Below are 23,831 nucleotides of genomic sequence, written 5' to 3'. Positions count from 1 at the left end.
TCGCACTTGCGTGCCCCCTCTATGATGTATTTTTCTTATTAAGAAATTGATTCTCGAACAGACAAACGAGTGTGGTTATCGACCGAAGTAAGAAATATCGAAACATGTATACACATGTAAATGTCGATGATATAAAAGTAAATTAAAGTTAATATACTTCTAATACAAAGTATTGGACAATTATAAATGTTTCTTATCCCTGAGAGTTTTACGTCTATAAATTACGAAAGAAATTCAGTGCTTTCTAAGCAATAGAACTAAAAAATTTCAAGTAAAAACTCACCTTTCAAACTTCATTGTTTATTTATCGCCTGGAGAGAGTAATAAATGGACCTGGCAATCGATTCTCTTCCAAATTTTTCATTGTGGGTGCAACTGAAACATTCGATTATTGATAGTTATACATGTGCACATGTATTTAAAATAAAAACAATGCGAGACCTACGTTGACAACAAATCGATTACCAAAAACGTAATATTCGGAAGCCCGCGGAATTTAAAATCTGTTATAATATTCTACGCGAAATATACTATTCAAAATATGTATAACTTGCAGAGTTTTGCGAACAGAATTTAAATAATCACGTTAAAATAAATCGCATATAAGAAAACACAACATAAACGTTGAGTTTTATACTTGATTTTCAATGTATTAAATTTAATTTAATTAACATTACGTTCTAAAATATGCTTTTATTTCGCTTATAGTTTACTAATGAAAATTAACGTATACCTTTATTAATAATCTTAAGTAATGTTCCATTTTTCAAATATCAATACACCATGCGCATGTCGTTTGAATTTTGGTTGAATGTACGTAGCTTCAATATTAAATTTGTAATATTGTATAAAGCCTTCCCACGTTTCTGTAAATTAAAGAATATTATATATGTTAATTAGTATATAAAAGTGATATTACAAATTAATATTCACTATTAATATATACATAAATATACGACGATTTTTTAAATGCATCCTTTTAAAACTCTTCGTACTTAAATTTTTTTGTTAACTTTGAAAGCATTAAGATTTCTGAACCGAAAATATGACAAACTATTTTAATATTAATTATTATTATAATTATTAAAAAAACACTATCATCAAACCTTTGTGATATTCGTTGTATTAAATAGTTCGATATCGAATAACAGTACTATGTGCAATATATGTACTATATATTTAAAATTGATAAAAACACGTTTAATATTACAAAGGATTGTTGGCATTGTTTGTTAAAATTAAAATAATTATACTAATTCATCCTAAAATATTTTTTAAACGCAAACAAATTATGATACATGTTCTGCAGTTGACATTATGCATTTCACATCTTTATGTTGCAAAATAAAGTACTACAATTCACTATAGCATATTAACAACGAAATAATAAAACATCACTAACAAAACGTATTAATTACGTATATCAAGAAATCAATGAAAGTCTGCAGTATTGAAAATGAACTATACTTAAATATACTTGATGTGATAATTAAACGAAAAAAGTGTACAAGATATTAATAAAAGCTTACTACGACAAAAAACATCAAGTGGCAATTTAATTTTAGAATAATGTATACCTAAACACTTTGCCTCGATAAGAAAAACTAAACTTTATTATAATCGAAACTGAGCAAGTAAACTACAAAAATAAAAGTACCAACAATTTTACGAAGAGGTTAAATTCCAATTACGAGCATAGTTCGAAATTTAGTCGGTGGGCAGCACATGCGCACGAGTAACTGATTCACCCTACGAATGCCTGATGTAAAAAAAGAGATATCAAATTTTTCCCATGGAAATAAAATTATCCAACAGCAACATGTTGGAATTTTCCTTTCGGAAAATGTCAGGTTTAAACAGAATTAATTCTGTTGTATATTAAAAAGATACGAAGTTATTTAGATATGTTATCAATAAATATAAAATACAGTAGCATTTTATTATAACCATAATAACTGTTAGTAATTCATTTTCATTTTAAACGAGCAAAAATTTTATAATCTTTATCTGTTTGACAACATATTCTTACATGTATAAATCTAGTTGTGGTCTTTTAAGTACATACTTATAAAATTACGTGGTCGCGACAATATTTAATGCATTGATATAAAGATAATAGTAGCATTTTACGTTATTTTGTATTTTCTTCGCTTTTAACTCTACTTTATGCCTCTTGGAAATTTCAAACTTATGTTGAACAAGAGTCACTAATAATCGTACAGCTGTAACACTTTATTCTTTTGAAACTGCATAATTTGATACGTCCTGATGTAAACGTTTCTTTCGTGCAACTACTAAAACAGTGTTAGCAACGCCGACTGACGGTGTAGTCATGAAGGTAAGTAGTCCCATAAAGTCAGTCGGTATATAAATCTCTCATGATAATTATATGTATAAAAAAATGAAATAAGAAATAAAAAAGCATTTATATCTCATTTCTGATAATCAATTACTATATAAATGTTCGCTAAGAATATGTTTAAGAAACCTATATAGGAAAATATAATATCTTCAGCATAAATTATACATAATGAAAAGGAATAAGTGAAAATAAAGATAACAGTTATTATGAATAATAATAAAAGAAACAAACATTTTCTGTGAATCTCTAATCAATTTTAAATCATATTTTCCTGACACGCTTTGATATTAAAATTACTGGTTTTTCAAAACATTTGTATTTTATTCGAAGTGCTGTTTATGGAGAATAATTACGTAAATATAATTAAGACTAAACTTAAAATAATAAACATTTAGATATTATATTTACACACAGCAAAAATCACGGAGTTCTTAGATGGTGATATGTTTTGAGGTATGTATACATATACATATATGTACATGAGTACATATTTTATTCAAACTATTGATCGCACGATTAATTAGGTTACGTACACAATTATTTATCATTGTCTGTCGATTACTAAAAAGCCTTTAAGAATACAAGACCACTCTGTCTTATTTTTCGTTAACGCATTTAAAAGTGTTGTACTTTACCATATTCATGATCAACGTCCAACTAAGACTTGCAAATATTCGTAACCAAATTTCACCTTTGTCGAAAAGATGTTTGAATATAATCGTTCTTACGAGATATCAAAATCGAAAGTAGTGCCACACGTTAAAACCATTTTAAAAGGATACGTGTTACGTAGCTTCAAGATTAGATTTTACGTCGGCGAATCGTGCCATGCAAACTGTATCGACATGGTAATATAAATCAACATAGAGGGGCACACGTAGTCTAAAAAATGTACACGCAAAGGAGGATGCAATTAGGCACGATATTCGCATTGGAAGAGAATCAAGTCTGAAACTAATACCGAAACATTATCTCGTGAATTTTAATAGCGAAAGGAAAGCTCATGTTTTCTGTAGCGTGTTCGAAAAGGGCTATACATACAACGAATAGTCGTCAGTTAAGGCTAGGCACATGAACTTCTTTACACCGGTGAAAGACCTCGTACGTATTGAATCGCGTGCAGTAAAGGCTTTCAAACTGAAGCGACTATGAAACAACATCTTATTCCCTACAAACGAGTCTTCGTTCCGTAGGAGAAAGTTTAAACGTTTGAAGCCTTTAATTGTATATAGGGGAACGTCGTTGCTCATTCGTTATTTGTTAACATACGCACGCTCGCATTGCTGGAATACAGAGAAAAATACATAAAACGACAAGAGACGGATTTGAAAAGAATATTTATGTTATTGCACATAGAACTAATTACAAAGTTAAAAATTCTAAAGAAGCAATTATAATTACTCTTTAACGATAAAAATCAAATCAATTTTTATTGATCCTTCGAAAATGTAGTTATAGACGTGTATACCGTATTCACTCGCTTATTCTCTGCTTTCTCACACACCTACACATGTACGCGCGCGCAGAATCCACGTTGCATCGAACTGTACATATGGCGGTTGTAAAAGGCCGCAAAAAGGTTCATTCGAATATCGCAGAGAAAAATTGGCGGAGTGTCCCGTCGGGGACGCTTTAAAGATCACTTGCAAGTTTTAAAAATGGCTTCTCAACAGAGACAATAAACGCAACGGAACGCGTACGACCGCGGCGTGTGTGTCTCTGGATAAAATTTCCAAATTATCGACCTTTTTCAACCACTATACGTTCCACTATTATAATTAAACATTCGTCTCACGATATATGCATTCATAGATTAAAATGAGTTACCCTATATATTATATTGACATTTGTCACGTTGTTACCAAACATTATATACAAAATACTTGGCAAGAACATTTATATTATATTTGATTCTTAGATTCTGGATAATAATTTAATGTTTCGTATGGGAAATTTGTCGTGAAAATGAAAGCAAATGTCACGCACATTTGAACAATATGTATTTCAAGTACCAAATATTCGATACATCTTGTTCTTAACATTACGTCGAAAAAAAAAAAAAAATATTGTTTATCCGGGCTTAATATTATTGCTTCAACGGAAATCGTCATCCGAAAAGACGGAGATTTTTTACGTCTCGATCTAATGAATTGGCTGCTCGAGAAATTGATGCTTCAGTGCGCGCAGTAGAATGACTAGCATTCAGGATCGATCGGGCGTAAATGCTGTTTGCGCCTAACGTTATCGACTAGCTGAGGACAAGAGTAGCATGAACCAATTCGAGGAAACAATATAACAGAGCTGATCAGTTTTCAATCACGTACATCGATACACTTTAATCATATTTATATCGTTTTCTTTAATTCTAAATTACGGACGCTAATCGTTTCTTACTTCGTTACAATGTAATACCACGATATATACACCTAAACAAAATTTACAGTATGAAGAATGACTGAACACGCTGACCTCTCTTTTTTTTATTCCACGGGATACTCTCTGTCTCTCGAGAAACTAAACGCTTTTTTTCCGATTGTTCGTACACCAGGAACGATGAAATAAAAAAAACAAAAGCGAACCGCTCCGAGTCTAGTTGCAAAATTCGTTTATTTTGCTCTACGAAGAATGCTGTCAAGAGTCCAGAGAGAACAGAATTATCAGTTTCATTCTGTACAGTGTACAACCGTTTACGAATCAGTAATATTGCCCGATTAAATGTATAAAGATCCAATGATTGAACTTGATGCGATGAAATAAAATTCATTTTGTGCCTTTCGTCGTGTAGCACACACACATACACACATACACGCGTTTGATCGTTTAGAGCGCTGAGGGGGGAGAAAAAAATGGTAATAGTAACTACAACTGTCTCGTAACAAAGAGAGAGAAAACAAAAAAAAAAAAGGAAAGAGAATAATTAAAATACTTGGCCGAGGAAAAACTTGGCGACGGGGCAGCCTCGTGGGAGAACAGCCCCCCCCGTGAAAGATTCCTCCGTCAAAGGTTATCGTTAAAAAGTATCAATTAAGTCCGTACATTCTCTCCTACGCTTATATTGACGTATTACATAAAATAGCCAATGAATTACAAATAATAATCGCTATTCGATACGAAGCTATTGTTTGTTAGTACTCCTATCCTCGGTACTTGGAAACGTCTTATTGGGTATTTAATATTTTGAAAGGACGACGAAATGTCTTGCACGTACAACTTCGAATCAGCTGTCTCGATCTCGCAAGCCGCGCGAACGTTTTTCGATTAAAACTCGCTCACAAAAACTTACAAATGCGTGATAAAATGTGTCACGGTTTGAGGAACGATATTAGGCGTACGCACACTTTGGATTTCTCAACAAAAATATCAAATTGTCAATGTTTTATTAACGTATCCGTGACTGATGAGGACTCCGATCGGCCAAAATTTCCGTTACATTCAGAAACAATAAATAACAAAGCGGTATATAAACGTCCACGCGACCGTGCGCAACAAAAAGAAAGCTATCCCTGCTAATAAATACATTGAACGAAACTGCATCGATATATCAAGAGTCGTCGCGTCGCAACGGGTATCAAATGTTGATCTGAATCTCTAAGGTGACACGTCAAAGTCGAAACATCCAAGTGTTACCTTACAAAAGCTTTATTTAACACTTCGTGGTTCGGTATCAAAATCCAATAATATTGTATTCCATTATATTCTGTGAAGTAGCACAAGGTGAATTTGATATTTCGTTTCTTATTATATCGCTTTAAATTACCGAATTACTTATAAAATAGTCCGAAAGCTTAATACCGTATAAATAATACTTAAAAATTAGTATACAATACCAAATATTTTAAATCGTACAGAAAATAGAAGAAAAGAAAAAAAAAATCAAACCACAAAGAGTTAAGCCTTCCCTAAACTTAGAACATTAACCACACTATTATTAGTTAATTAAGCGACTGCGTACGTTTGAAAGGAAACTATAGGATTCGCTGACATTGAGCATTCGCGCGAGAAAAAAAAAAAAAAAAAAAAAGAGAGTGCTATAGAAACGACGCGAATTGGCGATGTGTACTTCAGCCCTTCCAACTATCGACGCAACAATTAGTATGGATGATATGGGATGATGATTGTAGATGATGCCGTGAAAGTCAGTCGAGAAGAACCTGATACACAACAGCCATTTGGCGTACGGAGGCTTAAGTTTTATCGTAGTGACGGCAGTCGGTTCGCATTTTTATGCGATCGGTAGACAGAATTACGAAAATACGAGATGTTCTCAAAAAAGAAAAAAAACGATTAAAAAATTCATTATGGCAAAAGGTCGGCAGTTTACAGTCGTTTACACATCGAGTCTGTTAACATCGTGTTTCTTGCAGGATCATCGGTAACAAAGGCTGCCCCGAAATAGTTTCGACAGAATTGCTTGCATCCTTCAGCATTTGAGCATGAATCGGGCACACTTGTGTTACCGATGTTTCAATGGGTTTTGTAAATCGTATATTAAATTTACGATATCAGTCGGAAATCTTACGCACCTGGGCACAAAGGTGCATACATCGAAATAGAATCGATTCGAATCGGTTTACTGGTTCTTACACCTATGATCACCTCCGGGTCATTCGTCTTAAAAGAGGAATCGAGCATACGAGATTCGACTTCGGTTTTGGGTTCGTGAACAGAGATCACGTTTATACATTTCCTTTCTTCCACCCGTTCGTGGTAACGAATATCGTGCAACGCCAAAAAATGATCCGATTATTAAAAAACGTTTTTCATCGTCGAAAGGACACCTTATAAATAAATGCGAGGTCTGTCAAGTGTCCTGTAAAATATGGATTCGTTAGAAGTCTCACAATATAATCGTTACTGACTATACATGTACTTATAGATTAACAAGTCTAGAACACGCTGACGTCGCACTTCGTTTATCTCGTTTATGCCTTTTTGTTTGCGGATCGTTGAGTTTCCCTAGCATAAGTCGCCGGCAAATTACGATCGAGAAAAAAAAAAATCAAGCAGAAGAAAAAGCGTGGAAACTTTGATTCGCTTACAGTCTATACTGCCTACAGTCTTCACAGTGACTTGAATCAGACAGGATGCCTATTAATTTCAATAAAAATAATAACAATAGTATTAATATGATAACCTGCCAAAGGAATTATTATACGTGAATAATAGTGAATCATTTTAAGGTTCCCTATGTCTATTAATATCGTTAAATCACAGTCAATTTTGCAGGAATGGATAATAAATAAATAAACGAGACTTTGTCAAATTCGAAGAATAATTTACGAATCCTAAGAAACATGGATCGCCACTAATTGAAAGTGGCTACTTATATAACAAGTTTTGACATTAGTTCACAGGAATGAGATAAAGAATAAATTCCAAAGTCAGTGTTTCTTCCTCGTAATCAGATTGTTCCATATTATATACTATCAGGCGGCGCAAAGTGAAATTTTATACAACTAATAGTGTAACGGGTACGTGTAATATCGTGTAATATGACAATACAATTGTCATTGTTTTTTTTGTTTTTAGAAACACATAAATGCAACGTAGTACTTCCAATTGTTCAAAAACGACTTGATATCGCATAATAATTACGGTACAAAATACAAAAAAAAAAAAAAAAAAACACGTAATGCGTATAGGCCAACATCATTTGAAGTGTTCTAAACTAAAAGTTATATAATTTGATAAATAGTCACAAAAGAAAATAGGAATATGATGCCGAGACATCACAATAAGTAGCATGTGTGCCCTTTAGGACGCGAATAAGTATACCTAAGGTAGTCGAATAAAGTCAAACGTAAGACACAGCTTACTTATAGATTGGGTTCAGATCTATGATTCAAAAATCACTGTGTTATCAATTTATAAAATTAAGTACACAAGAGTATGCAAAAATTATATTGTATAGTCTAAAGCCAGCGACTGTTCGAGGCATTACCAATTCAGTCTTAAAATCATACATAGTCTTAAAGTTTCCTGATTTGTTGCAAGAAACTAAAATCATCGACCAGATCCTTCAACGTCGTACGTATAATAATAGAAAAAACCTTCAAACTGACGAATTAATTCATTTGGCACAGGGTACATGCGGTATTTTAGCATACTCCAACTATGATGAATTTCCTAACCTATGAGTTTTCATACCGTAACATTCCGTTTAGGCAGTATAAAAAAAAAAGATCTTAATACACATAAAATGCAATAAAAAAAAAAAAAAGGAGAGAGAGACAAATGAAAAAATACTTATAAACCGACTACAGCGATTGACATGTTCGATTATCTTTAGTCAGTTCATATTGTAAATGCATAATGTCACCTACAAAAACTATTTTAATACGAACGAACTAAAAGGGGGGAGAAAAATAGAAAAAGAAAAACAGATCAATACGGAAGAAAATAAGTTAAGCAATGTAAAATAGGAAACAAACGTTTTTTCGATCTTCTTACGACTTTCTACTGAGCACAGTCAACAAGCATAATACATCGAGTTATGACGTTTAAAAGATAATCGAATCTGAAACACACTGTGCATGTCATATTATCGTTTCCCTTCGCATTTGTTGAAGAAATAGAAATTCTATGAACTGCATCTTAAATTAACGTATTACATCTTTAACGTCGTACGATTTATGTAAGGTGTAGGGAGCCAACTTTTCAGTTTATACCTGCGGATAAGTATTATGGGTGGGGGTTATGTATGAAGGACTTCTTAAAATGTATAAGAACAAGATTAAGACGTCGCAGCTACAACTACAGGGGGAACAACGTCAGGTTCGCCGGCACCGTCGGCTACTGTAGAATCAACGACTTTTTTTACTTTTATAGATTCCGCATTAGCCTCCGAGGAACTCTCTGGTTCGCCATTCTGCGCCGACGTGCTTTCGCTTGTTGACGAATTCACGTTTTCGTTTGATGATCCCTCATTTAGTCCGTTTCTATGTAATTTATCGTCTGACACTGGCGCGTCTGTATCCCCATTTTGTGTTGTGCCATTTAGTTTTTTCTTTTCGGAATCCACTGTATTCGTTTCTTTCACTTCGTCCACTACAGTCTCTTCTTTCACTGATTTCTCTGTCGATTCTTGTTTCGATACCTCGGTGCTGACTTCTTTCTTTTCTGCGTCATTTACAGGCACTGCTGCTGCTTCTTCTGTTTCTTTCGCTTTAGGAGATTTTTCATTCACGGATTCCGATTCTACTTCCGGTTTCGTTTCCGTCACCGTTTCCGTTACATTTTTCACTTCGGCGTGTGTCTCCACTTTGCTACTAGTAGCTTCTGGTTCTGTTATCGTTGGCGCAGTAACTTTTTCCGCGTTTGTTAATGAAACGTCACCGTTTTCTATAGGCTTCTCCTCTGTTTTCGTCGATTCTTGTGCAGGTTTCACCGAAGACCCGTCATTTTCTGGTTTCTGGGTTTCTGTTGTACTAGGATTAGTTGTGGTCTTGTCAGTGGACTCCTCTTTCGTTTCTTTTTCGGTTTTACTAGTGCATTCTTCGGTTTTCTCCTCTACGCTGCTACTACTTTTCTTTTCTTCCGGTACATTTTCGTTAGATTTTACATCTGACACTTTACTGTCCTCGGGTTTTGTTTCTTTTGTAATATTTGTGGGTTCATCAGTCTTGCTCTCTGTAATAGAAACTTCTCCAGACTTTGTTTTAGGCTCAGATGCCACAACATCCACGGGATCATTGACAGTAACTGTCGCCTCTACAGGTGCAGGTTTTACAACTTTCTCTGCTACTTCCACAGGTTTCTCTACTTTTTCAGAATCCACGGACTTATCCACATCATTTTTTGAAGTTGTTGATGTCGATTCGGTATTATTACTCACGGCAGGTACATTTTCAGAAATGTCTGTTTTTATACTCACCTCTGATGGTTGGGCTTCTACTTTATCTGTCGCTACCTTTTCCACTACCTTTTCAGTGTTTGTTGTATCTTTCGCGTCGGTGATCATTGGTTCTTCCGTCTTCGTGTCTGATTTTTGGGTCTCTTTCGGTAACTGATCTTTTCCGCATTCTTTTGTTTCTGTTTGAACAGCTTCCTTCGCGTCTACCTTTTCATCTTTTTTCTCGCTGACATCCGCCATTTCAACATCTTCGGAAGTATCCATTGGTTCACAAACATCAGGTGCACTCTTAGTTACAGTTTCCGGCGTTTCTGTTGTTTCTAATTTTTGTCGCTTTGTGGAAGTTTGAAATGTTAAGTCTAAGAATGACTTAATGGTTGTAAAAGGTACTCTCTCTTCATCCGAAAGAGCTATATTACCTTCACGTAGTAGTATAACTGTTGATAAACCTGCTTCTTTAGCAGCTGCAGCCTCTATTACAGAAAAACATAAGTTATATCAGTGTTTGTAAACATCGTATGTATTTATAGTATTATGAATCATAATGTAATATTAAGTATTTACTAACCTTTAACAGTATCAGTGAGGAAAATTATACTTGATGGTTCTGCTCCAATCTTATTTGATATAGTCTTATAACTGCTTGATTCTTGTTTTGCGCCTACTTCGGTATCAAAATAACCACTGAAATACTAAAGCAATAATATATTATTATTAATTGTATAAATCGTATAATAACATAGAAAGCAAAAGTTCGTCTGCATCTTTCATACAAATAATGTTATTTATTAGTATTTGCATATTGTAAAATACCTTAAGCAAATCGCCATGCACAGAATGTCCAAACAGAAGTTTTTGTGCCTCGACGCTACCACTTGAATAAACATAGACTTTTCTACCATCATTTGTCCATGATTCTAATGCTTTTGGCACATCTTCGTAAACGCTACATAAATAATTTGTTTTGTTACTTTATTGCATACTTTCAATTCCTTGTTACGCTATTAATTGTTTATGTATTTAAAATACATATATATCACAAATGAAGTGAGCCCTTACACAACATTATTCACCTCGCTACACATGGTAATGATATACATACGGTGTATGTATTGAACGCTTGTGTATAATTATTTGTTTATTTTCAAACCATTATATACAATATACCATTACATCCTGATATTAATAAATTAGAAAATATGTTAAGTATTTGTAGCACACTTACAGATATATTGTTATAACTACTCTATTTGTATTTATAATGTAATGCAACTTAAACATACTTTTTTAGTAAATTACGATTAAAGGGTATTGTAAAAAACTCACTGTGCTTTAACCGATCCAGAATTATAAGCTTCGCGCCACATATGACCTTGTAATTGTTTCAATGCTCCAGTTTTACGATCACAATCCATTTGCCATAATATATTTTTCATAAGTGATTCTTTCTCCTCCTCTGTATTAGAACCAGTCACTGGTACAAACCCGTCAACTTTTTCTACCTCATCTTTCTTCGCCTGAGATAAGGACATTAATTGATCGTAAATGAATTTATAAAAACTTGCAATATTTTCTTCGGTTAACAAAATCACTTTCATGAAAAATTAGTTTAATTTTGAAAAATATTATAAACATTGTCCAAATAAAGATTAACAATACAAAATCCGATTTATTGTATTTCCAAAGTATAATGTTTGGTTTTCCGGTGCACTGTATTTCTGTTTCCAATTTCTTTTAATAAAGTTACAAGCTTAAAGTAATATTATCTCAAATAGTTACAATGATAATAAACGAAAATGAAATAAACAGTGTCTATTATATATTTAAAATGAAGGTATAAATCATATTTGTAATCTAAAGTACTAAATATAACATAAAAGATTTATTTGATCAAAATTTTAATTCTCCAAGATGTATAACCTAGAATGATAATCTTTTAGGACAAAGAATATTCTCAGATCAGTCTCTAACAGATAATTACCAGCTGCCTCTTTTCTGTCTTAATATTGACCACCTAAAATTTGCTATTAAAAGCCACAGTATTTCTAATAAGAAAAAATGTTCAAAAACTTTCTAAAATAACAACACTGAGTATGTATATATACTCCTATAAACAATCAATACTACTCTTCATATATTTAAATTCTTTATATTGTTTCCAATTGCGTATTTTAATAATAACATAGAAGTAAAGAATATTATTTTTTACGAAAAATTTATATAATCGCGTTTTCAAACTTTGCTTGCAATGTTTACCTGCTCTTTCAATTTTTCAAAGTCCTGTTTGAACTCCTCATCCTCCCATTTAGTTTCAATATATTTCTTTAAATTCTCTCGTACATAAGGAAAAAGTGTATCCTGAAAGGAAGGTGAACGTAAATGTGGTAAGTTCCTCTCGGATCGAATTAATCTCGTGCGATGCGCCGTTACAGTTTCCGTTATTTTGAAAAATCGTACACGTTACAGTGTTACAAGATGATGGCTCACGGCCAATATTTTACGTTCCGACGAATAACCGATATTCGAACGTAACACACACGGTTTGTTTTCACTGCTATACTCCGAACAACATTTAAGAATTTATTCGAAAAAAGAGTAAAGAAAAGTGGAAAAAAAAGGAACGAGTAAACATATACGAAATCTTAACGTCAAAAACGAAGCTCGACACGATCCGAAGATGTTTCTGTTCGACTAAACGGCGAGTGTTGCCTTCCATGAAACTCGCTGTCTCGCAGACAGGGAACCTGAAACTGAACTGGATTTCAGCCGGCATAGTACTCTGAAAGAGCCGCATACAACACGCGCGAAAGCATTATCCACGAATTTTCTCCGATACGGAAACTCCACGATATCATTCGAAAATTATTCCGCAGAAAACTTTTTGCGAGGAATATTTGAATCATTGGGTACTGTCAGAGAATGCGTCGGAAAACCGGTGAAATGCGAGAACCGTAGGGCGCGTTCTGCCTCACGGCCATGGTCTTTGTTACCTTCACGAAGCTTATGCTCGTCGTGGTGCCTTCGATGTCAACCAAGATCGTCGTTTCCGAGAGCAAGGTTTCCTCTTGATCCTTGGTACGCTTTTCCCCGGCCATTTTCACGATTCACTCGCCTTCGACCGTAGGATAAATAACAGATATATCACCTCAGTACGTTCAAGCACGGTGTATATGTCGACGCGTTCTTGTTGAGAGCCGGCGAGTGAATTCGCTCTCCGTTCTGCGCCGGTGTGTGCGTGTGTATGCGCGACCTGCCTCTCCCTTCGCCCCTACTTACACCGGTAACCAGGATCGTACTTATCACAAATTGCTCTCAACTGCACCAGTAACATACCTATCGTTACCTTTGCCGATGAAAAGAAGTTGTTCCAGCAACTGGTCACGATTTTCAACGATATTCTTATTACTTAAATCGTGAAACAATTCTCGATGTTTTTGCCTCTATTTTCATCATTTTGTGCTTGACGAATAATTACTTTTTCCTGCGAGAAATAATTCATGAAATAGTTTCAAATTCACGATTAAAATAAATACAACAATTAAATAATTGATAAATATTAGCGATACATTTGTTATAATAACAATTGCAGATTTGTTTCGGCTGTTTTCACGAAAATTAATAAATATTCGATTACACAGAATTTTGCAATTAGATTTCTCTTGATAAAATCTTGTTATTATTTCGTACAAAATTATTTTAAGCAAAATTAGGTATTCAAAACACTGATTTCAAGTACGAAATTCTTAAAAATTTTAGAACCTTTGAACTTATTTCTGGGGTATTGTATGTAATTGCTACAGTACTGAATCCTGTACGAAAATCATATGCTAGTGTTTGTGAATATGTATTCGCGGAAAAGCTATGTGTTCTATACGTGTGAATCGCTCGCTTCCTTCAGCCAATGAACGGGGTTGGCTTGCGTCTCTGCGATCGCAGCACGACATTATTCCTCCGCAAAAATTGTTTAAGCGAATAACTATTTAAGAAATTCAAAGTTTCAGGAAATTTCATTTCGATGATCTTTCGAAATTCATGTCGTTTCGTTTGGGCATATTTCTCAAGCAAAAAAATGCATTGTTACGGCAAAAGAGCGAAATGAATATTGACTTGCTCGAACGTTTTCAGATATTACTCCGCGCAAAAGTAGTTCCTCCATGTGTTATTTTTGTTGATTTTCCAAAAAATCAAAAAGTTTTTTAAGATTTTTAGAACTAAGAAAACATGCTAAATGTAATTCTCATGTGTTTATCGATGATATTTACTTTCCTGTAGTAAAAAATTAGATGTTCTGTTGTGCGTAATTGTGAATATAAGTTAGCAGTACACAGCTGGTAAATGCAACCACCTGATTTTTGCAAGACAGCGCCGCGTCGGACGTTGAGGCGCAACCATTTAAATTTTGACATTTGTCCTGGTTGCACGTGCACCGTGACGATACCTACATACGAGAACTACGCGCACAAGCGCTATTAACAATCGTCACATATACATATTATTTGATTATTTCGCTAAGAGTAGAATAATTACATTAATTCGGATTTAAAGTTCAAGAGTCGTTTTAGTATTTACACTATGAAAATAGAGGCAAATATTTATATAAACCTGAATACGTCAAGTTTAATAAATTAAACTATAAAAATGATATCTGATGAGAAAACAAAAAGTAATTTGTATTATTGAATAAATATTACTAAAAAATTTGTTATTACAAAACAAATAAAGAGTATATAAGTACTTCTTGTTTTTATTACAAATTCTCTTCAACAGTTTGTACATAATGATCAGAATTATATATATATGTATTTTATATAATACAATAAGAAAAATTACAATAATTACATACGTATTTTATAAATTAGATAATTCATTGTATAATATATTGCCTAATTTAATAGAAATGCAATGTAAATGTATGTACTTACATTACTGAGAAAACCATATTTTTATATTTCAAATACACCTACTTAACATTAATATAAAATAATTATAAAAAAACATTTTAAAAGTCAGCATTTAGAATGATGTAAATGAAATAGAACATATCATGGACAGTTTACAACAGTTTATTTTTAACTTTATACGTATATATTTAAACTCACTTTTTAGTAGATTTCTGTGGATACAAAAATATCTTTTCATTAAGCAGAATGTAGTAATACAAAAAAATTGTATTTCTACAAAACTTTATAAAATCCTAATATTAAAATATTTAATACGAGAATGGTATCATTATATAAATTCAAACATTTTTTAAAACGAACAGCATAATGCATTGTAAATTGATATTTTAACTATCGTTTAAAAAAAAACAATGCTTTCCAAATTGGAGATTTTAATTTTTAAATCTGTACATTTACTTTGTTATAAGTTTTAAACTAAGTAACATTTTTAAAAAATAAAAATTTGTTTAACCAGAGTAATAATGAAACAATCAACCAAATTCGCCATCATAAGTCTGTTCAAACTTTAATTAAAACACTCTTGAATTAATCGAATAGTATGATGATTAAAAACTTTTCAGTATAAAATTAATATAATAAATAGATTTGTGTAAATAAATAGGATCTTAATAATTTCTGCTCAGGTCTTAATCATTGCATTTTAGTTCAAACAGTCCTATTTAAGCTATCTATTTCAAATTTTCACTATGTTCGTTCGAAGATTGTGTATCTTTTAAACTATGTTTCTTCAAATTTTATGCTCCGCAATTTCTTTAATTTTTCTCCAAGATGTTTGTTTAAATGAATTCTAATTTCTTGTTGGTTGTTACATTTTTTCCCACATTCGGGACATTCAGGATCTCCTTCTCCGTGTTCGCGTTTTCGATGTTTAGATCTATAATTGTAAGTAGAAAATGATTCACCGCAGTCTGGGCATTGATACGGTTGTTCGCCTGTATGTTTTCTGCGATGATGATCCCTAGAATCTTTTCTTCTAAAACTCATATTACAATACTCACAAACAAATGGTTTTTTTCCTGTGTGTAAGAGTACATGATTATATAAAGATTTCGTATCGTTAAATCCCTTTTCACATTGTGCGCATTTATAGCGTCTTTCGCCATTATGTTTACTCTTAATGTGGTTTACTAAAAGTTGTTTAACTCTATAAGTAGCATTACATACATCGCACTGATAAAGAGGATCTATTCTTCCTTCGTGTACTCTTTCTTTATGTGCTTTTAAAGACATTTGATGTTTAAATTTTTCATGACATTCCACACACTCGTACCAAGGCTTTTGTTTTGTCAAAATTGGATCCTGGTTACTTATTTCATGAACTTCTATCATATGATACTTCAACATGCGATATGTTGGGAAATCTTCCAAGCAAATCGGGCATGTAAATAATTGTGGTAATGTAACATTCTTATCGTTTTTCCAATGCTTTTCTAAATGTTCATTCATATTTTGTTTTTTACTAAATGACTTATTACATACATTACAAACATACTTATTATGAGAAAAGTGAATCTTTCTATGAAGTTTTAGAGCATTAGTAGTTCTACATCTTTGACCACAGACATCACATTGATATGGTCTTTCACCTGTATGAATTCGATGGTGTTCCTTCAATCTGGCCTTTAACTGAAAGGATTTACCACATAATTCACATATATGAGGTCTTGCTCCTTTGTGAACAAAAAGATAATGCTCGTATAAAGAATTTTCCGCTCTAAAGTCTTTTCCACAAGTACTACAAACAAATTCATTCATATTTTCATTGTGTCTCATTTCATGAAATTCTAGTCTTTCTTTTCGTACAAAGTGCTTTGGACATTTAGAGCAATGGTACTGTCGCGGAGAAATTACTTTTGTCTCATTTCCATCTACCATTAAAGAAAGTGTAGAATCTTCACAAGTGGCGCATGTAACTAAGTCGTTAATGGCATCCGTATCTAAGTCAGAGATTAATTTTCCACAAAGATTACAGTTTACAGAAACTTTATCTTCTTTCGTTATCGCTATAGCCTTTTCTATGACATCTTTACTAATAGTACCGTCGCCAGAACCAACTTGTATCTGTTTTACACCAGAATGTTTATAATCCTTTTGATGACTATTCAATCTAGACCGTTTTGTGAATAATTTTCCACATTCTGTGCAAAGAAAACGTTGCAAACTTTTATGCGTATGAAAATAATGATCCCATAATAAATTCTCACTGCTTGCTTTTTTGTTGCATACTGTACATTCATACTTATATATTTTATTTAATTTGTGTCTTTCCATGTGAAACTCATATTTTAAATGCGAAAGATAACGCGCCCCACAAAGTTTACATACATATTTCAAGCAAGATTTATACATATCATTTTCTTCCTGCGCATCATCCTCTCCAAATATATTTTGCGATTCAGTTGTATATGTATCTTTTTCACTTTTGGAGTCAATTTCGCTATCTAAACAATAAGTATTATCAGTTTCAGGTTCAATTTTTATTAATGGATCTGTAGAATCGTAACCACAGTTAAATGAACTCTCATCGGGCGCGTATGATGTTTCTTCTAACTTTGGTACCTTTGATGAACTAACAGAATCATCATAAAAATTACATTGTTTGTGTTTTCTTTTTACTTTCTTTTGTACTACAGTTTCCGAGTTTTCTTTTCCGGATAATGTATCAACATAATTTATAACTTCTTCTTCTGACAATGCAAGACCTGCTTGATTAGTTATACTTTCAATATCTTCTGTGTTTGTTGCTCTATTCCCATCTTTTGGATGTATATTATTCTTTTTAACATCACCGAAAATTATTACATTTTCATGTACTTGTATATTCTTTTCTTTTACGATATGATTCTTCTCAGAATGGTCTACCATAGCTAATGAGATTTGGAAGGTATAATCACAGCCTTGCGGGTTACTGACTAATAAAATCATTAAACCTACGTTACAATTTGGACACGTATATACAGCATCATTATGAACTTTTGAAAAGTTTGTTATTTCTCTAGATAAATCAAAAAATGATTTTATTTGCGATGCATTTTCTAATGTTTTAGAATGTTCTGCTACATCTTGAATAAATTTGTAATAAAGAATAATTTTGTCATAACATGACAAACATATGTGCTTTGAACCACTATCATCTATAGATATCTGAAACAATCAAAGTAATAATAATTTTTAAAGCTTTTTATAAGCATTACTTGCGACTATGTAATTTTTGAATGCATTTTCTTATATAAAACAAAAAATAGTTTAAAGCATTTCAATTTAATAACTGTTTCCTTTAAACGAAACTTATACAAAGTAGAAAATAACTAGTACTTCTATTTCTATTAAATATTTTAACGTACTGAGATTGGTAAAATTTCTTTTATTTTATGTATTAAATTGGCTGATTCTTCAAAAATGTCTTTGCATTTTCCCTCCACAAGATTTTCACCACATAAACGACATATCAATGTATCCTTTAGTACATCCATAATTGAATCTCTGCAAAGTTTATTAATAAAGAAAATTTATATAATATAGGCTAATATTGTTTTTATTATTTGTTTACATCGATACATTGTTAAATAACTATTTTAAGTTTATTCCGATCATATTATATTTTACTATATTGTACTTACACATAATTTTAACAATTTATTTCTTTGAGGTTATTGCATTTATATATTAGAATAACAACAAATGTAGATTATCTACAATAATTAAAATATACATTTTTTAATATAAATAAATAACACATATCTGATTTGAATTTTTTTGAAGCGATTTAAAAATCATTTACAAATGGAAGAATAATTTATTAACCTCAACTTTATGGTCCATAATACTTGAATGTGCAAGCTAAATACTACCAATATCTACAATAGCAACATAGTATATTTGCACAATTTTTATTTGTCGAGTGACATTTGCGTAAATTATGTATTCGAATTCTATCGCGTTTTAAATCAGCCTTGTATAAACCAATAAATGCACATTATCGGGCAAAAGTAGCTTACATGGAAAGATGGACTTTAAGTTAATTTCGTATGGTGAGTATATTATATGACGAAAATAAAAGCGTGCTGTAAGATGTCTTTGTATTGGAGATTAATTTTTGAACGAAGTGTTTAATAAGAACAAGAAATGGACAAACAAAAAGTATACATTTTTTTTTATTTCTAATTGTTATAATTCTTTGTTGTCACCTTTATATACGAAAAAAATTAAATTTCAACGATTCAATATTATTGCAGGTTATCCAGCTACGTTCTGTATTCCACTATCATTTCTGTTTGTATGCAACAGAATTTAACGCGAAAGAGTAATTACACATTATATTGAAAGATATTTGCAAAATGTTGCACGAGGTATTATTGTCACTGTGGGGATGTTCAACTAGTGTTTCAGAAATATTAGAGACAGATGTAAGGTTAAAATTCTATTTTATTGATAGTTTAACCCATAGTGTATCCTTTTTGTCTATTTATATCTTTAAAATTCTTAGACTGTAAACCTTGAAAAATATTTACATCCTGGGGAACGTGCATTACTTAAAAAGGTATTGGAAATTGTTGACAAGTGCAATGTTATTAGGAACTTTATCCAAGAGTATACAGCGTCAGATATTTCAAGATCCACTGATGGTACAAGAATTCTTTATAGATTCTATTAAAATGAATAATTATATTTTATTCTTTTATTAGATTCTAATCATTTAATATTAATTTACATATTATTCGATTACAAAATGTAGTTCAAGGTCTATATATACAAGCTCTCTGTGAAGGAATGGATCAAGCTTTAGAACCATTTCGCAATGAGATTGTTGATTTAGAAAATGTGGTTCTTAATGACAGTTATACTCCACTTTCATTAATTCTTTGTCGTGTCCAAAAGTATATATGTCTATTTTCTGTTTTAAATTTTATTATAAAAGAGGTTAGTATATTATATACATTGTTAGTAAATAGTATGAATGTAATTTATGTTCACATGTTATTTCAGATTCGTACACAAAACATTCATGGTTGTAAACTACTACAATGTTTACACCAAAATATGCATATTGGTATTCCTGAAATAAAGTCAGCTTTAGAAAAGTTAGTGGTTTGTATTATTGCTTTATGTTATTGTTATATTATCCAGTTTTAATTAATTTGTTATTATTCAGGATGATTTACTGTGTACATACAGTTTTCTATAAACAAATGACAAGTTGGCTTTTATATGGTCATTTAGAAGACATGTACAATGAGTTCTTTATTAAAAAAACATCCGAAGAACAAACCAGTTTGATATTAGCAGATAATAAAAATAACGTTGTAGAGTCAACGAATACTAAGTTTAACTCAGATATGTGGGATTACAATGTTCAAGTTGATATGCTTCCTTCTTACATTAGGCCATCACTGGCAACGAAAATTTTGACTATAGGACAGACTATTATAATGTTTGGAAACGATCCAAGGCAAAAGAAAGGTAAGTTACAAGTGAAAAATTGTAAACTTTGCGACACAGAAGTTCTACAGATTTGTTCACTTGCTTACAGACTTTGCCATAGAGAATCAAACTGAAACTTCCATATGGGGGGACAAGGAATATGAATATTTCCTTAAACTTCAAAATCTTCAAAAAGAACCTGTATTCAATATAATTGAGTTTGAACGTACAATCGATGAATTCAAACAATGTATAACTGAACTTTTATGGCGAGTTGCCGTCGAAGAAGCGCAACTTGTGCAACAACTTAAATTAGTAAAAGATTTTTTTCTTATGGGACGGGGTGATTTGTTCCTTGAATTTATTAGACTCACTGCTCATGTACTAAATAAGCCCCCAACGAATCATACGTCTAGAGATATCAATTTAGCTTTTCAAATAGCACTTAGAAAAATGCATTTGAACGATGAGAATGCTATGGATAGCTTTAATTTTATAATACCAGTCCCGACAAAAGAGACTGAAGATGCTGAGATAGAAAGTACAGAGTTTACCGATAAAGAACGCGAAGATCCTATTGGTAAGATTTTTTTAAGTAGACGAAAATTTCAACAATATGTAATTAATGTTTATCAAATAAATGTAGAAAAACGTGGATGGGGCATGATCATTCTGAAGTACAAAGTCATATGGCCATTGCACTTATTATTTAATCCAGCCGCTTTAAACGATTATAACACACTGTTTCGATTTTTACTAAGGGTTAAGAAAACACAAATTGATCTATGGAATCTGTGGAGTGAACATATGTATAAAAAAAAGATGTAAGACATAGTCGTGACACTTTGTACGTAAACAGACTAACATTCATTCAACGTTGATAACTTTTTTTATTCTAGCGATATTGGCGTAATTCAACTAAGAAATAACTTAATTTTTATTATTGATAATTTGCAATACTACTTACAAGTGGATGTATTAGAAAGCCAGTATACTATCATGGAAACAAATATGAAAAATACTCGAAATTTTGAAGATGTACAAAAAGCACACTCTATTTTTTTAGCTAATGTCATGTCACAAACATTTCTATTAGGAAGTTCAACTGAACGAAAAAATCCTGTATGTTATAATTTAATTCATTTGTATTTTCATTCAAATAAATTCATTTGTTCACTAAATATTTTTTTATAGGTAAATAAACTGATAAAACTTTTGCTACGACTTTGCGACGATTTTATCTTACAAGCATCAATGTGGGAAGTAGGTAACCTAATTTTAACAGAAAAAGAAGAACTTGGAACATTGTCCGATACTCTTGAAAGCCTAATGAGTTGGCTGACTAAAACATTGCACAGAGTGCATGCACAACCTAGCGGAGAACATTTAGCTCAATTATTATTGAGATTGGATTTCAATAGATGGTTCAGCAGAAAAATGTAAATAAGACTTATGCTGTTTTAAATATTCTATGTATGAGGCTAATGTGGAAACACACACAATGTATGTATGATGGCTATTTTATTTCAAAATCAATTTTCTTTCTTGTACTTATCTGTTAAACATACTTTCAATTTATTTTTCTATCTTCATTAATATATATTTGTAATGAAGTAAGTAACTAGTTTCTAAAGACAGCATATAAACAGTATTAAAGTATTTTTGTATATTTTATAAACCGATGTTTATTTATTGAAAATAAATTTTCATTTAACGATTATAAATATTTTGTTATTATTTATTTTTACTTAAATAAATAGTAAAAAACAATATTCGCTATATATAAATATATCAAATATTAATTTAATTATAAATCTAATCTTTAATTACCTATAATACTATTTGGTCATAATAATCACAATCCATAGGTTGAAGGAAAATATGTATCACCTTAATCACTGTCATCATTATAATCATCATCCGTATAACCATAAGTTTTGTCAAAATGGCGTTGACTCAATTGTATCATATTTTTAATTGAGAGATCAGAAGATAATTGTTCGGCAACTAAATTATCATTATTTTTTATTGCTGGATTTGCACCATGTTGCAATAATAGATTTACTATATCTACATGCCCACGACTTGCTGCCACATGCAATGGTGTTTCGCCCATTTTATTCTGTAGTAAGAAATGTACAGAAAGAGAAAATACTACAAAGATTGCAATACCATAGTCTACTTACTTGAGCATTAACTATTGGATTTGATACATTTAAGAGTTCCTTTACACAATCTAAATGACCAGCACGCGCAGCCCAATACAGTGAAGTGTTACCCATTGCATCTAAACTTGTACCCAAAACTCCTTGCTTTATGTATTCCTTCAATAATGAAAGATTTCCCCGCCTTGCAGCATCATGCAATGGTAATTCAATTTCTTCAGTTTGTTCTTCAACTATGTACAATTTTTATTTTTTTTCTTCAATTTATTTGTAGATATTGCGAATGATAAACTTATGTTGCATATCTGAATCTGAATCTGAACTGACCATAATTGGCAGGTACAAGACCATCTTGATCACCACACTTTGCTTTCCACCAATTTGGCTCAACATTTTTATCATAAACATAAAGAAGTTCACCTTCATCAAAGGATATTTCATCTGCCTACAAAATGTAAAACGAATTCATAAAAATATTCCATGAATTTCTAAAATGCGTATGTTGCTAATAAACGCATATGCTCACATTTTGTGCTGTGTATTTATATAATGCTCGCACAACTTTGACCTTACCTTACGGGGGAAAAAAAAAAATATTCATTTATTACTTAACAATCGAGTGTAACAAGTAAAAAGAAACGGCATAGTAATTTCATAGATATTATATTGACAGTCACTATTTGTTGGTTATAGCATATAATTACTTTGTACCAAATAGTTGTAATAATTACACATAAAATTAAACATGCTATTTTTATTTCTCATTATTTACCAGGTTTCCAAATAGTTTTGGGTGGTACAGGTGGTTGCGCAGACATATTCATCGAAGAATAAATATAGAAAGTGTAACTTTCTGCTTACAGATAGATAAAATGATACACCAACATCAGTGTGGTCAGATTTGACATAACTGAGTGCATCGACGTCGACACTACTAACGACGAACTTAGCATCTAAATTGACCACCGCTATTGTACTTTTATTGTATGTGTTTGTAATGTATTATTGATATAATTAACAATTTATTAACCTTTTAATACTTAGAAAGTTAACATACATATATATAAGAC

The 23,831-nt window shown here is 31.9% G+C and overlaps 4 protein-coding genes across 5 annotated transcripts; 1 reads left to right on the top strand and 3 right to left on the bottom strand.

Moving 5' to 3' along the window:
- Positions 1-7,797: 7,797 nt before the first annotated feature.
- LOC122398717 (enolase-phosphatase E1-like) lies at positions 7,798-13,400 on the bottom strand. Its single transcript, XM_043398834.1, has 6 exons — positions 13,205-13,400; positions 12,471-12,572; positions 11,541-11,731; positions 11,028-11,160; positions 10,783-10,906; positions 7,798-10,687 (listed from the first exon to the last, which is right to left on the bottom strand). The coding sequence occupies exons 1-6, from the start codon at positions 13,307-13,309 to the stop codon at positions 9,096-9,098; spliced, it is 2,247 nt and encodes a 748-aa protein (XP_043254769.1). The 5' UTR covers positions 13,310-13,400; the 3' UTR covers positions 7,798-9,095.
- Positions 13,401-15,833: 2,433 nt separating this feature from the next.
- Positions 15,834-18,903, bottom strand: LOC122398771 (oocyte zinc finger protein XlCOF6-like). Its single transcript, XM_043398941.1, has 3 exons — positions 18,796-18,903; positions 18,520-18,658; positions 15,834-18,319 (listed from the first exon to the last, which is right to left on the bottom strand). The coding sequence occupies exons 2-3, from the start codon at positions 18,646-18,648 to the stop codon at positions 15,893-15,895; spliced, it is 2,556 nt and encodes an 851-aa protein (XP_043254876.1). The 5' UTR covers positions 18,649-18,658; positions 18,796-18,903; the 3' UTR covers positions 15,834-15,892.
- A 196-nt stretch (positions 18,904-19,099) lies between these two features.
- Positions 19,100-22,227, top strand: LOC122398772 (gamma-tubulin complex component 4). Of its 2 annotated transcripts, none has more exons than XM_043398944.1 (10): positions 19,100-19,206; positions 19,411-19,581; positions 19,662-19,800; positions 19,911-20,095; positions 20,162-20,256; positions 20,328-20,635; positions 20,706-21,176; positions 21,243-21,420; positions 21,496-21,718; positions 21,791-22,227. In XM_043398944.1, the coding sequence occupies exons 2-10, from the start codon at positions 19,513-19,515 to the stop codon at positions 22,037-22,039; spliced, it is 1,917 nt and encodes a 638-aa protein (XP_043254879.1). In that variant the 5' UTR covers positions 19,100-19,206; positions 19,411-19,512; the 3' UTR covers positions 22,040-22,227. The 2 variants fall into 2 exon arrangements, with proteins under 2 accessions (XP_043254879.1, XP_043254877.1); XM_043398942.1 differs by having other exon boundaries at positions 19,101-19,315; positions 21,791-22,226.
- On the bottom strand, positions 21,853-23,723 carry LOC122398775 (osteoclast-stimulating factor 1-like). Its single transcript, XM_043398949.1, has 6 exons — positions 23,534-23,723; positions 23,288-23,334; positions 23,089-23,206; positions 22,783-22,994; positions 22,427-22,718; positions 21,853-21,968 (listed from the first exon to the last, which is right to left on the bottom strand). The coding sequence occupies exons 1-5, from the start codon at positions 23,583-23,585 to the stop codon at positions 22,488-22,490; spliced, it is 660 nt and encodes a 219-aa protein (XP_043254884.1). The 5' UTR covers positions 23,586-23,723; the 3' UTR covers positions 21,853-21,968; positions 22,427-22,487.
- Positions 23,724-23,831: the final 108 nt, after the last annotated feature.

This window comes from Colletes gigas, unplaced genomic scaffold, assembly GCF_013123115.1.
Source record: "Colletes gigas isolate AHSC1104 unplaced genomic scaffold, ASM1312311v1 Colletes_gigas_Sc00012, whole genome shotgun sequence".
In the NCBI taxonomy this organism is placed as follows: Eukaryota; Metazoa; Arthropoda; class Insecta; order Hymenoptera; family Colletidae; genus Colletes; species Colletes gigas.
Note: the sequence above shows the minus strand (reverse complement) of the source record. Positions and strands in the feature narration are given on the sequence as shown.

Coding starts and splice junctions, on each gene's coding strand:
- LOC122398717 (XM_043398834.1), bottom strand. CDS start 13,309: ATGGCCGGGGAAAAGCGTACCAAGGATCAAGAGGAAACCTTGCTCTCG. Junction 12,573..13,204: donor CGAGCATAAGCTTCGTGAAG/GTAACAAAGACC, acceptor CCTTCCTTTCAG/GATACACTTTTTCCTTATGT. Junction 11,732..12,470: donor TTGAAAAATTGAAAGAGCAG/GTAAACATTGCA, acceptor TCCTTATCTCAG/GCGAAGAAAGATGAGGTAGA.
- LOC122398771 (XM_043398941.1), bottom strand. CDS start 18,648: ATGGATGTACTAAAGGATACATTGATATGTCGTTTATGTGGTGAAAAT. Junction 18,320..18,519: donor AAGAAATTTTACCAATCTCA/GTACGTTAAAAT, acceptor TGATTGTTTCAG/ATATCTATAGATGATAGTGG.
- LOC122398772 (XM_043398944.1), top strand. CDS start 19,513: ATGTTGCACGAGGTATTATTGTCACTGTGGGGATGTTCAACTAGTGTT. Junction 19,582..19,661: donor CAGAAATATTAGAGACAGAT/GTAAGGTTAAAA, acceptor TAAAATTCTTAG/ACTGTAAACCTTGAAAAATA. Junction 20,096..20,161: donor TAAATTTTATTATAAAAGAG/GTTAGTATATTA, acceptor ATGTTATTTCAG/ATTCGTACACAAAACATTCA.
- LOC122398775 (XM_043398949.1), bottom strand. CDS start 23,585: ATGAATATGTCTGCGCAACCACCTGTACCACCCAAAACTATTTGGAAA. Junction 23,207..23,287: donor ATAAATACACAGCACAAAAT/GTGAGCATATGC, acceptor TACATTTTGTAG/GCAGATGAAATATCCTTTGA. Junction 22,995..23,088: donor TCTTGTACCTGCCAATTATG/GTCAGTTCAGAT, acceptor AATTGTACATAG/TTGAAGAACAAACTGAAGAA.